This window comes from Salvelinus alpinus, chromosome 7, assembly GCF_045679555.1.
Source record: "Salvelinus alpinus chromosome 7, SLU_Salpinus.1, whole genome shotgun sequence".
NCBI classification, from domain to species: domain Eukaryota; kingdom Metazoa; phylum Chordata; class Actinopteri; order Salmoniformes; family Salmonidae; genus Salvelinus; species Salvelinus alpinus.
This window is the reverse complement of record NC_092092.1, coordinates 32,309,511-32,325,744: the sequence shown is the minus strand read 5'-3', so window position 1 is coordinate 32,325,744 and position 16,234 is coordinate 32,309,511. Positions and strand designations below refer to the sequence as shown.

The window sequence follows — 16,234 nt, the reverse complement described above, 5'->3', positions numbered from 1 at the left end:
CGCTCCACTGCAGCTCCTTGGTCTTGACATTGAGGGAGGGGTTGTTGTCCTGGCACTGACGTCGGTGGTATTATTTGGCCCCCAAAGTTTTCGGTGGGGGGTGGGAGGATTTGCATTGGACTGTAAAAACACCAGGAAATCAGCTCCAAGTGACTTCAATTTAAGAAATCTGTTCCCAAGTATTCCCATGCATAATAGAAAGACGTAATCATATACAAATGTTAGAAAAGTTTTAAAGTATTATGATTCAGGGAAACATCTCTGTTTGGGCTTCTTGTGGTTAATTTGCAGTCCACAAATAATTTGTGATTGCGTTCCGGCCCCACACGACCAAACGCTCAAGAAGAAATTGGCCCGCGGCTGAATATAGTTGAAAGTCCCTGCTATAGGCTGTCTCGTCGCCGTCGGTGATCAGGCCTACCACCGCCGTGTCGTCAGCAAACTTAATTGTACTGGCGTCTTGCGTGGCCACAGTCGTGGGTGAACAGGGATTACAGAAGGGGAATAAGCATGCACCCCTGACTGGCCCCCGTGTTGAGGGTCAGTGTGGCAGAGGTGATGTTGCCTACCCTCACCACCTGGGGGCGGCCCATCAGGAAGTCCAGGATACAGTTGCAGAGGAAGGTGTTCAGTCCCAGGGTTCTAAGCTTGGTGACGAGCTTCGAGGGAACAATGGTGTTGAACGCTGAGCTGCAGTCAATGAACAGCATTCTTACATAGGTATTCTTGGGTGAAGGCAGTGTGGAGTGAAATCTTGTGTGTGGTGCAGGAACTTGCTTGGGTAGTGTGTGTGTCACCAACCTTCTTAGAGTAGTGTGTGTTCTGCAGTGCTCCGGCAGACAGGACCCTCTCCCACAGCTTCAGGGGTATAGCAGAGACATGGTGGGAGCAGGTGATGGCAGAGCAGTGGAGAGGCACCAGGTATGGAGTCTGGATGACTGGCCACCCTTCAGTCTGAAGATCTATCACTACCAACTCCTCTTCTACTAAGACCACCAACGCACTGGGTTCGCCTGTACAGAGGGAGAGGGGTTAGCCTGTGTGTGTGTGTGTTTCTGAACCTGTGTGTGCACGCGTATCCCCCTGCCTTTCTACCTGTATGGTCTGGTCCGTCTCTGATGACAAAGAAGTCGATGATTCTGGAGGTGAAGTCCAGAGCCACGTGTGTTTTACTGTGGATCACACTGATACAGTGTCTGTCGCCGTAGCTGGCCCGGGGCATGCCGCCACTGAGGAACAGGAACGGAGGCCTGGATATAGACATAAAGGAGAACCAGGTTAGAAGACAATTACAGATGGATTCATGTGTAAGAATGGAGGATGTGAAATATGAATTGACAGAGCAGGCAGAGCGAGAGTGAGGGAGGAGAAAGAGAGAGACTCACTCACCCCTGTTCTGTCGGCAGCTGGATGATTTTAGAGATGGCCTTACAGGGGAAGTGGCCTACACAAAGGAGAGAGACAAATCAATTTATCAAATCATCAATTAACCTATTCATCATTCAATCAATAACAACATCCTTGTTGCTGTGTTTTGTCAGCTTCCACAGAGAGGAACGTGCTGTTGACTTTTTGGGGGTCCTCACCATACGGTACTTCAGACTTCTCCTGCTCGCTCTGTGGGTCATCCCCAGCCACCTTCCAGCGGCAGTAGCTGCCGTCGCTATGGGAACTGAGAACATGGCCACCGTCCTCCGTCCACCACACGCTCTCCAGTTGCTACGGACGCAAACAGGGAGTCAAGATCAGAGCTCTTAACATCCAGACACCAACACACAGACACACACATTGTATACCTGTGTAGCGGGGATGTGTTTGACGGCTGATTGGCTGTCCAGGTCCCAGATGACCATGAGGCCTCGTCCGTAGCCAATCAGAACCTGGCGTGGGTTGACGGGATTCTCCTGTAAGGACTCGACATGCTCCAGGCTCCTACGACCTCCGTAATCCTCTGGTACACTACGGAATGAGGGGGTTCCGTTTTAGCACAATTATCCATCAAATACGTTTGTGACGTGTGTGGGAAGCATTTAAAACATGAATCAATAGTTGTTTCCGTCTGTTTAGGATACCAATATTTCCAATTTAGTGACTCAATGAAAAGGAAGTGTGTGTGGTGTGTGTTAGTACCCGTTGGTGACTTTCTCCAGGCTGATGTTCCTCTCCTCTAGTTCTCTGAAGCCTGGTACCTTCACTACAAACACGTGTCCTCCCTCTGTTCCTAGCAACAACAGGTCCCCAGAAGAGTGGGCTAGCACCGCTGTTACACGAGTTACACTGGGGGGAGCACTGATGGAGGGAACGAGAGAAAGATGGGATGAAGTTAAACAGGTTGAATGTGGCAGACAGAAAAACCCTATTTAAGGTGCATACGTGTTCGCCACTGAAGTGTGCATGTCACCATAGAAATAGAATCTCATTCTAGTTCTGTGCATGTCTCACAGTGGGTGCTCTTACCGGGGCAATCCAATGAGTGCTAGTGTGTGAAGGAAATAAAAAAGCTTGAGAGGGGTAGGAGAGAAGTTGTGGGGTGGTGGTGGTGTGTCTCACCCCGGGGGTCCAGTGAGTGTGAAGCGTCCTATCTCCAGCAGCTCAGAGACACCATGGTGAGCTCTGAGGGTCCACATATGGAGACTGTTGTCATCCAACAGAGTCACCAGCTCCACCTGTTCAATAGAGAGCAACTAGAGATGTTAAAAAGGACGTTAGGAACACGTTATGAGGACGTTAGGAACACGTTGACTGTCAGGAGGACGTTTTGGGGCTGTTAGCCACAGCTTTACTACAAACATTTCCAGCAATGATTAGATCCACATATTGGATTCTAGGGCTAGGCGGTATACTGTATTTTATGATATCGCGGTATTGATGCACGGACCGGTTTGGGTTTTTAATGTTACTTTCTATAACATTATTTGAATGTTCGGTTTGTTAAATGTGATACGCTGTGTGTAACGTCCATTTTATAGTTTAAGTTGCTACTTGAGTCATCCCTCTCCACGACGCTTTCCACACAGAACTAGGCCCGTCCCGTCACCCAAGACACTTGCATTCAGTCTGCATGGTTAATACAGAACATGCAACAATGTTGATAACAATGCTATGTTCACTTTGCTTTTTAATATAAATCCACTAACATTCCAGAATTACACCATTAGCTTGTGTTTCTTACATCTGCAAAAGGCTAGTTTGTCTTAGCAAGGGGGCCTAAATCCTGTTAGCTGCTAATTCTAATTGTTAGTTAGCAAATAAATGTACTTAGTCGGAGCAAACGTAGCTAGTTATAGTGCTGTTTTTCTACATAACCTGGTTCAAGTATTCATGACATTACCCTGAGGAAGGCACAGTGATGCCGAAACAGTGGTAAATACCCAATAAATTACTGGGAGTTTATATATGGAGTGTGCGACTTTATTTTGATAGTTTATACGCCATTAGTCAGCACCTCCACGCAAACTATTTTTCTGGGTGTGTGCCAGCTCATGTTTCTTAATTATTCAAAAACATAAAATAGTAATTTGTATTATTATTATTTTTAACTGTAATATGATATTTTGGTCATATCGCCCAGCCCGATTGGATTTAAGATCATTTCAGTAGCAGGTGTGAATGGAGCATGTGATAAGGTGCTGCCAACGTGTGTGTTGAGCAGCCACTCACCTGGTGTGGCAGGAAGTGGACCTGTGTGACGGCAGCGTTCTCATCGTGTAGACCCATGAACTCTACACCTGGGCCACCGTAACTGACCACAGGTTAAAGAACATGGCACACCAACACACAGTGTACACACATGCGCAGCAAACACAGACACACACAAAGCATGATGTGTACACACAGGCCCCCCCCCCAACGCATTCATAGACACAGGTTCTTATTTTTCTACTGTACTGAAACGGTCCACATGCATCTATAGAAAGAAGAGATTTTCTGTTGTCTTTCTTGGTGTCTTATCTGGCTGCCCTGCCCTTGGCTAATAATACATTCATTCATAGAATTTGTGTTATCAAAAGAACAATTTCCCCTATTGTGTGAATTAATTATAATGACAGAGAGAGACAAGGGTTATCATAGTGACTGGGAGTGAATGGTGGGAGTGTACTGACTGGTTCCACACTGTCAATGAGTACGATTGTGTAAGATGAAACAAACACACACACAACGACAGAGATAGACACACAGCAACTGTGCCTGTCTGGTAGTCAGAGTTGAGCAACAACCTGGGAATATAAAAATGACTCTACATGTACCCACACACTAACCACAGACAGCTATAGCAGAGGGGAGACTGAGACAAACTGGTTCAAACGTGTGAACACTTAAATCCTGCACTCCTACACAACCAGACAGACCTCTCCCGTGTCTATTGAAGAGGATACAGTTTGATGGCTCCGGAACGTGTGCCGATGGCCAGGAGCTGTAGACTGGGGCTGAAGCCCAGAGCACTGGGTTGGTGAGGAAAACCATGCTCCACTGTCTGGGTGGGTGAGAGAGCGAGAGAATTATGGAAACTGGCAAGACAAATTCCCAGATAATTGTCTGGAATTGGGATCATAGCCTTCCTGTCAAGACTAGAGATCAAAGCCTTGTCAGATCAGACTGACTGTCACTGGTCTTACCTTGTTGAACCCGTAGAGCTCCTGTTTGATCCGCTCTCTCTGGGACTCTTGGCCATGTCTCCTAAACCTCTTCATCCTCTCAGGAGCACACAGGCCCAACTGCTACACCTCTACAGAGAGAGACAGTGGGAGAGAGGAGATTCATGAAGGGGGGGAAAGTGCAATAGCCTAATAGGACGACAGGCATTCACAAGTTTCCACTCTCTTCCTCTCTCAGTCACTCGACTATCTGAAGAACGTGGGCGTGGAGATGGTGAAGAGATGGAGAAAACTTCCTGGAGCACAACAAAAAGGAGGAAAAGAGAGTGAAGAGACAGAGCAGGAAACTAAACCAGGGCTCCAGGAAAAACTCAGCTCAGATGGTGTGTGTTGGCCACTGACAGAGACGGGCAGATGAGAGAAAGGAATTCCATGGGAGGAGCATGGCCTACTCTTCGCTTTCTTGTTTATGGTCAACACACACTGCCTGAGGGGGCGAGGCTCATCTCAGACAAGAGCTAGGGGTTGGTCACTGGAGGCTCAACTAGAGACCATTGTTCTACTACTACACACTGATGGAAACACCTGTCACACCTGCCATTAACAAATAGGCCCTTCAGAGAGAAAGAGGAAAGGTGAGAGAAAGAACTAGTGTCTGCTTTTCATTCTTTCCTTTATCAATAACGTTTGCGTGACGTTTAGGGCATAACGAACCATGACCCGATCACACCCTTTTAAAAACAACTCTCCTCTCTTTTCCAGACAATTTAAAACCCCTGGACTCCGACTTACATTTCACTAAGAGGAAGGAAGAGTACTGGATAGCTTTCTCTTAATCTCTACACATACCAACACATTCCCTAAGCCCACTCCATGAAGGAGAGGTTAAAGCCACAGGTTGGTTAGACCATAAATGTCAGTGGTCTAACATGCTGACCAGACCGCTCACGCGTGTTGGTTTTTGTCCACCCACACGCAATCAGGACACGCAGGTTGAAAAATCTAAACTAACTCTGAAACAACTATATTAATTTGGGGATATGTCGAAAAGCTTTAAACATGTTTGGCAATTTAGCTAGCTAGCTTGCTGTTGCTTGCTAATTTGTCCTGGGATATAAACATTGGGTTGTTATTTTACCTGAAATGCACAAGGTCCTCTACTCCGACAATTATTCCAGATAAAAGGGTAAACCGAGTAAGTCTCCAGCTCTCCTCCTCCAGGCTTCTTCTTCAGACTTAATATGGCGGATGGCAACCAACTTTAAGGTGCATTACCACCACCAACTGGAGTGTGGACCGCAGTTCATATTTGGGTACATGCTCCTAAAAACCAACGAGGAGATGGGAGAGGGACTTGCAGTGCATCAAGCGTCACAAATAGAACCATGTTCAATTTTAGACCCTGACTACACAGCCACGCGCGAGCGGTGTGGGTGCAATGATTGAATAACATGTATGTGCACATTTATTTTGCGACGCAGGCGTTGAGGTCAGCATATAAGCCTCAGTCTACTCTGACTGAACTCAACCTCAAAGCTGTGTCTCCCTAAGTGATGACTAAAATTAAATGTTCCCCTCAACAACAACAAATACACAAAAACAGGCCAGTGTTTCAGTCCTTGATGATTTTAAAGTAAACATTTAAAAAAATGTAAACAATGATTTCATAAAAACTACAAATTATAATATTGCGAGCCGGGATAAGCTATGAGACCGTATTTTCTGTCTTGGCCGACTCAGTCTTCGAGACAGAGTGAGACATACTTTTGTTATTATTACCCTGATATCAGCGGCAAGATGCCGTTAGTCATTAGGCGTGTGAGGGATTATGGGATAGTGGAGGACTGACTCACACCCTCACCAAGTAAACTTCCTCGTTTGGATCCTGCAGACTAAGGGAGTGGGATGAAGTTGCATGCTTAAGGATTTGGGGAGGGTAGGCTTACCCTAGTTGAGCCTAGATCTGTGCTAAATAAATGTAATATACTTTTTTTTTTTCATAGAAGAGAGTTCCATGTTAAATGTGTGTCGTACCCATTGGTCTAGTACCCATTCTGTTCCTCTGAATCCGCCAATGTAGACCCAAGGGCCCAGCAGAGCAGAAAGAAGCAGCTCAGTGCTCTAAGCCTGCTAACAAAGGCTGGGTGGGAGGTCCTCTTCAGGGCTTCACACACAGAATGGCTTCCTAGGCACGGACAAGAATCTGCTCTGCTGACGAAAACTGAGGGTAGCTGTAGGAGGAACACACATAACGCACATGCAGGCACACCGCAGTATGGAAAAGCAGGACCGTGGCTTCATCATATGAGGACTACCCGGCAGTCTTATGGCAGTGCTCAAAGTAAACACAGACCCAAGGAAGCCATAGCCTACATCATTACTGAAACAGACAACATGGTGATTAATTGTAGGATTTCAACCAGTGTGACAGTTAGGCAAGGCCTACCCAGTGATTATGCATCCCATACGCTCCCATTAGAACCTCACTATCAGAACAGTAGTGTTTAGAACTGTCAATTCAAACAGCAAGTTCCACCTCTTCCTGTTGCTTCCTTGCGGCGCTCTTTTCTTCAGAGTACAAAAGGCTTGGAAAATGGAGCAAACTGAAAATGACTTATTCAAGGCTACAGTACAGTTAGACAGGTTTGGAGCCAGGGAATCATGTGCAGTATGTCACATGACATATCCTAACAGACATAGCCTACATTTCCATTCATAACACCCTGTGGACAGTATTCTGGCAATAAGGCTTAGGGGAAGTCCCCAAAGGGCAGGGATTTGTTCATTACTTGGAAAAACAATGCTATGCTGAAGTCAGTGACACAGAAACTAAGTGGCAAACATCCACCGTGTCAGTGAGTGGACAGTATAGCCATTATATTACACTAACTGAGCAAAATCCAACATGGATTTTCCCAGGAATTCCATTTGGACAGAGCAGGGCAATGACCTTGTGTTGAGAAATAGGTACACAGACAAACACCCACCTCACACAGCAATTATCCTAACCAGCAAGGGCCGTTAACAGTCTTTAGAAACTTGGTCAAGGATTTACAAGACAATGAAGTTTTGACATTGGTGTGAATTTATTACCTGGCCTCACTCTTATACAACAATGATGTCATTCTTGATGACAAAGATCAAACAAACTGAATGAGAGCAGCATTGTTTTAAGTTGGGGTAATATGACTGCATGTCATGGCTTCAACAAAATTAATATTAAAATTCTTCAGAAATGCTTGGCTACGGAGGAGATCACACTCCTGATTCTATTACTTATTTGATATAGGGGGCAGCATTTTCACTTTTGGATGAATTGCGTGCCCATAGTAAACTGCCTCCTACTCTGTCCCAGATACTAATATGCATATTATTATTGGATATAAAACACTCTGAAGTTTCTAAAACTGTTTGAATGATGTCTGTGAGTATAACAGAACTCATATGGCTGGCAAAAACCTGAGAAAAAATCCAAACAGGAAGTGAGAATTCTGAGACTGGTCATTGTTAAACTCATCGCCTATTCAATTCCCTGTAATATATGGATCCGTTTGCACCTCCTACGCCTTCCACTAGATGTTAACAGTCTGTAGAACGCTGAATGAAGCCTATACTGTGATGTGGGACCGGATCGGAGGTGTTTGAGTCAGTGGTCTGGCATATTGCCAGTTCTTGGTCACGCGCATCCCTCATGATATCGCCATGCGCTCCATTACTTATAGAGACTGAAAAGAATTCTCCGGTTGGAACCTTATTGGATATAAATGATAACATCCTGAAGATTGATTCTCTACTAAGTTTGACCAGTTTATTCGACTTGTAATATAACTTCTTGAAGTTTTCGTCCGACGTTTGCCTGCATCTGCGCGAGCGTTTGGACACGTGTACTACACATGCAAGCAAAAGTAGCTAATTGGACATAAGTAATGGACATTATCAAACAAAACAATGATTTATTGTGGAACTAGGATTCCTGGCAGTGCATTCTGATGAACATAATCAAAGGGAATTATTATTGCATGGTGTGCTTTTTACGTTAAAGAAAATTAAAATCTGACACAGCGGTTGCATTAAGAACAAGTGTATCTTTAATTCTGTGTAAAACATGCATCTTTCATCAAAGTTTATGATGAGTATCTCTGTTATTTGACGTGGCTCTCTGCAATTACTCCGGATATTTGAGGCATTTCTAAACATGGAGCCAATGTAAACCGAGATTTGTGGATATAAATATGCACATTATCGAACAAAACATAAATGTATTGTGTAACATGATGTCCTATGAGTGTCATCTGATGAAGATCATCAAAGGTTAGTGATTCATTTTATCTCTATTTCTGCTTTTTGTGACTACTATCTTTTGCTGGGAAAATGGCTATGTTTTTCTGTGGCTATGTACTGAGCTAACATAATTGTTTGGTCTGCTTTCCCCGTAAATCCTTTTTGAAATCAGACATGTTGGCTGGAATCACAACATGTGTAGCTTTAATTTGGTGTCTTTCATGTGTGATTTCATGAAAGATTGATTTTCATAGTAATATATTTGAATTTGGCGCGCTACATTTTTTCTGGATTTTGGCCAAGTGGGACGCTACCGTCCCACCTATCCTAGAGAAGTTAACAACACTCACCTGTGACATCAATCTCCCAGCATTCTACCAACTCAAACCATCAGAGATGAGAGGGATGTACAGAGGGAAGAAAATACACACAAACGTGCCTGGACAGGGCATCAGATGTAAACCAGACTTAGTAACTTACTGCTAGAGCTACAGTGAAAATCTTAATTTTAAAAGTTCATATTCTGTTAGGCTAACTCATCCTCAAATAAAGTTGTTGACTCATTCTATACTCATATGTGTGGACAAACCATATATTGTAGGGCTGGGAATTGCCAGAGAGCTCACAATACAATATTATCATGATACTTAGGCTAGCTGCCGATATAGAATCGTGAGAATCGCAATACAGATCATATGTATTGCGATTCGATACTGTGATTGTATTACGATTCGATGTTCCAAACATATTGCTCACCATATATCTGCTGCAGAGGGACAAGAGAGCCATGAGAAAACAAGTTTGGATCAATCATGGAAATAAAACGGCGGAAAACAATTTGGCTCCATATTTAAAAAGGAGAACAAGCTATGAAGAAGTTCTGGTGCAGGTACAGCCAACTAGCACCAAAATATTGCGATATTGTCGATACACCGTAAAAAAAGAAAAGAATATCCAGATATGTAACTATCATTTCTCCCCCCCCAAAATCACAAATAAATTGGAGAGAAAACACGTCAAAAACCCAACCTCAAAACAGACCGTAAAAAAAAAAAAATCCTCATCAGGGATGACCAATCAGCAGTCTACTCACATTCATATTTTTCTATGACCGGTATACATGTACCCCATTCTGTTGTTGGGGTATGCTCACACAATTCCAACACAGAAAAGCTGCTTTAACAGAGTTAATTACAATTTTTTTGGAAAGGAAAACATTTCACTCATATTGTAATTAATTATAGGTCATATTTCATAGAATTCTGGAAACACTGGACAGTTACATTAAGCCCTGTCTCTAAACATAGCTGGCATTGTAATTCAGACCGAGTGGCCAGGAAAAATGCCTGGCATCTGAAATATTCTACTTATGTTCTTATGCAATCACCAGCTATGTCAGAGCTTGTAGAAAAAAAAACGACTAATAAGTCACTCCCATGAAACCGGCCGATAAGCAAAAACAAGTACCGGTAGTTAATTAACCGAGAAGAGGGAGTTCATGTTTGGTGTTAAAAGTGTGTCTATAAAACTAAAAAGCCTAATTCACTCACACACAAACAATAAGAAAACCTGTCTGACGAGTGCAGGAGACAAAACAGCCAAGGAGAATTAGCTGTGTTGGCAAACGTGGTGTGATCATGAAAACATTGAGACGAGACTACACCTCTCTCCCGTCCTCCTCCCACTCTCTTCCCTCGCTCATGGCATACAGAGGCTCAGCTACCTCCTCTCCTGCGCTCTCTCACTATGGAAGAGTGGGACATTTGAGTTTCACTGACCCCAAATAATTTAGTCATGCTTCTCAGTGAATTTGCAAACAGACTCTTAACCTTTGTCCTAAGACGCAAGAGCATAGGACTGAAAGTTTAGAAGACCTTCATACTGAGTCGGCCTGCATGACAATGCAGCACACAAATTAAATTTAGGCCTCAACGTCCAAAAAGGAGAATAAGAGAGAAAAGGGAAGGGCGGCTGTGTAGGCTGTCACGCTGGTACAAGCTGATCCATAACCACTCATTGCAGGGCTAGGCCTATTCTTAGGGATGACTCCTCTCACACTCAGCATCAACGGATGGGACCGGACTCCTCAAATACTTTAGAAATGGATCTCATCACTGATCTGCCAGTAAGGTTGGATTTGTGACACCAATAACACCATAACCTTAATTCCACGTCTACAATCAGTGATATGGATAATTGATTACAGGGATTCAAGGAAGAATATATTCATGGGACTCAGAGCAGAGATGTTTTTCTTGCCACTGTCTGGACAGAAATAAAATATTGTTGGGGGTCTGGTCGACAGGATGTCATTCCCCTCTCTCCTGTAATCACACAGACAGGACAACAGTTTACACTGGCCTCACGGCTGTTTAGTTACAATGCTACTGGTTGTATTATTGCTCATAACCTACTGTGTGGAGTAGAGTGCACTTTCTGTTATTATCATCCCCTTGAGGATTTTATTTATTTATTGTGGTTTCATGTTTCAAGCAGCTCCTAAGGCTGTGCAACCGTCAGGACAAAAGCTATACAAAGTTCACCGACTTGAATAGAAAAATAAAGTCTATGCAACAACACATTGTTGTCACATTCTTTCCTAGTTGTTCATTATTAACTGTTGTTGGGATACATTTTGATGCATTACTTAGGGCTAGGAATTGCCAGGGGCCTCAAGGTCCGATATTGTCACAACGCTTAGGTGACGATATGATATGTATTGCGATTCTATAATGATTCAATACTGTAATTCTATTGCGATTTGATGCGCCAAACATACTGCTCACTATATCTCTGCTGCAGAGAGACAGAGAAAACGAGTTTGGATCAGTACGGGAAATAAAAATGCTTAAAACATGCAGCCTCACTATTTAAAAAGAAGATAGAAAAGAAGCTTTAGGATGACAAATACTGGAGTTTTAGTGCAGGTACAGCTGACTACTGCTACCTAGAGTAGCAAAAATATATATTTACAATACCAGACAAAAGTTGACACATTGTAGAATAATAGTGAAAACATCAAAACTATGAAATAACACATATGGAATCATGTAGTAACCAAAAAAGTGTAACAAATCTAAATATATTTTATATTTGAGATTCTTCAAAATAGCCACCCTTTGCCTTGACAGCTTTGCACTCTTGGCATTCTCTCAACCAGCTTCATGAGGAGGTCACCTGCAATACAATTAACAGGTGTGCCTTCTTGAAAGTTAATTTGTGGAATTTCTTTCCTTCTTAATGCATATTAACCAATCAGTTGTGACAAGGTAGGGGTGGGATACAGAAGATAGCCCTATTTAGTAAAAAACCAAGTCCATATTATGGCAAGAGCAGCTCAAATAAGCAAAGACACAAAAGTCCATCATTACTTTAAGACATGAAGGTCAGTCAATGTGGAAAATTTCAAGAACATTGAAAGTTTCTTCAAGTGCAGTTGCAAAAACCATCTAGCGCTGATGAAGAAACTGGCTCTAATGAGGAGCGCCACAGGAAAGGAAGACCCAGAGTTACCTCCGCTACAGAGGATAAGTTCATTAGAGCCCCAGAAATCAGCCTCAGAAATTGCAGCCCAAATAAATGCTTCACAGAGTTCAAGTAACAGACATCAACATCAACTGTTCAGAGGAGACTGCGTGAATCAGACCTGCATGGTCGAATTGCTGCAACGAAACCACTGCTAAAGTACACCAATAATAAGAAGAGACTTTCTTGGAACAAAAACACAAGCAATGGAAACTGTCCTTTGGTCTGATGAGTCCAAATTTGAGATTTTTGGTTTCAACCGCCGTCTTTGTGAGAAGCAGAGTAGGTGAAGGTATGATCGCTGTATGTGTGGTTCCCACTATGAAGCGTGGTGGTGTGATTGTGCTTCGCAGACGACACTGATTTATTTAGAATTCAATGCACACGTAACCAGCATGGCTACCACAGCATTCTGCAGAGATACGCCAATGACCCAACACACCTCCAGGCTGTGTAAGGGCTATGTGACCAAGGAGAGTGATGAGTGCTACATCAGATGACCTGGCTTCCACAATCACCCGACCTCAACCCAATTGAGATGGTTTGGGATGAGTTGAACAGCAGAGTGAAGGAAAAGCAGCCAACAAGTGCTCAGCATATGCGGGAACTCCTTCAAGACTGTTGAAAAAGCATTCCAGGTGAAGCTGGTTGAGAGAATGCCAAGTGTGTGCAAAGCTGTCATCAAGGCAAGGGGTGTCTACTTTGAAGAAACTAAAAAATTAAATATATTTATTACTTTTTTGGTTACTACATGATTCCATGTGTAATTTCATAGTTTATGTCTTCACTATTATTCTACCCTGTAGAAAATAGTAAAAATAAAAACACTTGAGTAGGTGTGTCCAAACTTGACTAGTACTGTATGTATGTACACACAGTAGTCAAATCTTAATATAATATTGTCCCAAAAAATTATATCACGTAACTGTATTGACTCCCCCTATTACTTAGCTACTTAAAACATGACCTAGAGGCCTTGGTAAAACAAGCGAGAGAAGTTAATGTTACTGTTGAAGATTAAGTTAAGGGTTAGCTACTCTACTTCCTCTCCTGTCTCATTAGCTAACTAGTCTATGTCTCCTGCAAGGTAAACTGTTCCACATTGGTAGAGGTAAAACAGGAATTAGGCCTAGATAGGAGACCGTACTCAGTCAAGAATATGAGGCTTACTGTACCTTTTGGACAGTCTTGGTTTCTATCCAGGAAAAAAGACTGGGACAGACCAGCTACTACTGAAGGACAGACATTCCACTGACCCTGCCCAGTCCTTCATTCCCACCTGCAGCTGTGCTAGCCAAACAACACCCCATTGTTCCCAGCAGACCTCTGCCATTGGGACATGATAAACTTCCACCTGAAACTACTCCCCAGTTTCTAAGCAAAACAAGCACCTGTCCCAAAATGTACAGGCAACTGCCAAAATAAAAAAACACGAGTGATACAAAGTATATTAAAAGCAGGTGCTGCCACACAGGTGTCATTCATGAGTTAAACAAATAAAGTCCCATAATGCTTAGGGTCATGTATAAAAATTCCCAGTATTTTGGTTGCCATGACTAGAAGGAGCATAGGGGGATTAGGCTGTGTGTGTCTCAGTCTCCAGATCTCAACCCGATTGAACACTTATGGGAGATTCCGGAGCGGTGCCCGAGACAGTGTTTTCCACCACCATCAACAAAACAATGAGAAATTCCATAATTTGGTGAACAATGGTGTCACATCCCTCCAATGGAGTTCCAGACACTATAATTAACCTATGCCTAGGTGCATTTGGAGCTGTTCTGGAGGCTTGTGGTGGCCCATCACCTTATTAAGACATTGTTGGTGTTTCCTTTATTTTGGCAGTTATCTGTAGATCAGTCTTGATAAGGAAAGCTAAAGAAGTATTGAGATCGAATCGCTCTGGCTAAGTTGTTTTCATTAGAGTAGGCCATGATAAGGGTGCTTACTGCTTAGCCAAGCGCAGAATGATGGAAAAGCATAAAGTTATGAAGGGACTGCTACAGCATTTTTACAAGACACTGACTGACCAGTGACCACATGATTCATTCTCTAAACAACCTAAAGTCTAGTCTCACCAACAGCACAAGGGCAACAAAAGGCTCTCCGAGGGCCATATTTTGCTTGTAAGTCTTTCAACCCATGCTTCGAGTTGGCTAGATGCAATTCTTCACAGAACGTGTCATGCCAGTGGCTCGTTGACCTAAACACTGGCGACAGACACACACAGCCTAATCCCCCTATGCTCCTTCTAGTCATGGCAACCAAAATACTGGGAATTTTTATACATGACCCTAAGCATTATGGGACTTTATTTGTTTAACTCATGAACGACACCTGCGTGGCAGCAGCTGCTTTTAATAAACTTTGTATCACTCGTGTTTTTTTATTTTGGCAGTTACCTGTACATTTTGGGACAGGTGCTTGTTTTGCCTAAAAACTTGGGAGTAGTTTCAGGTGGAAGTTTATCATGTCCCAATGGCAGAGGTCTGCTGGGAACAAAGGGGTGTTGTTTGGCTAGCCCAGCTGCAGGTGGGAATGAAGGACTGGGCAGTGTCAGTGGAATGTCTGTCCTTCAGTAGTAGCTGGTCTGTCCCAGTCTTTTTTTCCTGGATAGAAACCAACACTGTCCAAAAGGTACAGTAAGCCTCATACTCTTGACTGACTAAATACTTGACAACCCAAAACACTCTTGTTTACATTTCTAATGAAGACAATATTGTCTTATTTTGGTCGTGAATTTCAGAAACCGGTCAAACCGGTCTAACAGATGACTTCTTACCACAAACCCATACGCCCCCTCCCCAAACAATTACTCATTGATGAAACCCTACTCTACCGTTGCCTCAAACTACCTGCGAGACGAGGAAGACACCTTACTCCCACCTACTCTTTCCCGTTGCCAAAGTTTTACCTTTCCATCATTATGCAACAGTTAGCTAACTCAGCTGACTAAAAACGTGGTGAATGGTTCGTGATGTTGATGGCCCTGAACGGTGAATATTTTTAGTTGGCTAATAGACAGACATGGCGACTGCTAGCGAGTTTGTTACAGTAGCGTTCTGAGTTAGCTAACGTTAGGTAGCTAGCTAACGTTAGCTATTTCATAAACTTGTGCAGCAAGTTAACTAATGTTAATAGGTACTTGTATTTCAGTCCGGTGTACCCAAAAGTTAATATGATTATTTAATCTATGTCTAAAGTGTATAGACCCTTTAATTCCTGGTCGAATGGAAATGAATCTGAAAGGCTTGGCAGCGGTTCACCAACAACACTGCCAAGCTAACTAGCTAACGTTAGTCAAGTTAACACAGTAACTAATATCTCGAGGTTAACGTTGCCCTGTTGACGTGCTAACTAGCGAGTGTTATCCAGTTAAATTAAACTTCAGCAGTAAGGTTAAGTATTAGCATTTTAGCTGGTTAACTAACGACATGCTACAACACCTGTAGAAGCGACACTCCTCTCTCGCTCGGGCCCTTCGAAACTCACCTGACTCCCAACGGCCGTTGCCCCAGCTGTGTCCAATAACTTAGCAATACGCTTTCGCCCGCTAATTCACTAAGCTTGGTCGGCGTCCAGTTTGCCACGTTTCAACTTCCCAAACCAATTTCAAATCAGAATCCAAAGCACGTCGTCTGCTTGTATTGAAGTATGTAAATGCAGATCCTGTGTTGGTTTGTTTGGAGGCTCGCTAGTCCACCTATCTTTCGTTTGCCCTGTCTCCGCAGCCTCGAGGTGATGATGCCCCAGACCCGCAAAGCGCAACTTGACTGGCTAGCCTCCGCTGAGACTCCTCCCTTCACATCCCCTTCCGCAATACGAATCAGCAA

At 43.4% G+C, this 16,234-nt stretch overlaps 1 protein-coding gene across 3 annotated transcripts in view; it reads right to left on the bottom strand.

Annotated features, from left to right (window-relative positions):
- Positions 1-16,170, bottom strand: part of LOC139580828 (LLGL scribble cell polarity complex component 2-like) — a 29,422-nt gene extending 13,252 nt beyond the window's left edge. For 2 of the 3 annotated variants that reach the window (XM_071409882.1, XM_071409885.1), the window contains exons 1-11: positions 15,894-16,170; positions 4,617-4,726; positions 4,377-4,474; positions 3,661-3,742; positions 2,551-2,666; positions 2,131-2,289; positions 1,797-1,959; positions 1,587-1,719; positions 1,390-1,444; positions 1,096-1,250; positions 802-1,013 (exon numbers count right to left, since the gene is read on the bottom strand). In XM_071409882.1, the coding sequence (XP_071265983.1) occupies positions 802-1,013; positions 1,096-1,250; positions 1,390-1,444; positions 1,587-1,719; positions 1,797-1,959; positions 2,131-2,289; positions 2,551-2,666; positions 3,661-3,742; positions 4,377-4,474; positions 4,617-4,691 (1,248 nt within the window). In that variant the 5' untranslated portion in view covers positions 4,692-4,726; positions 15,894-16,170. Of the gene's footprint in view, positions 1-801; positions 1,014-1,095; positions 1,251-1,389; positions 1,445-1,586; positions 1,720-1,796; positions 1,960-2,130; positions 2,290-2,550; positions 2,667-3,660; positions 3,743-4,376; positions 4,475-4,616; positions 4,727-6,629; positions 6,827-15,893 lie in introns of all 3 variants that reach the window. The other variant, XM_071409884.1, reaches the window with a different exon arrangement.
- Positions 16,171-16,234: the final 64 nt, after the last annotated feature.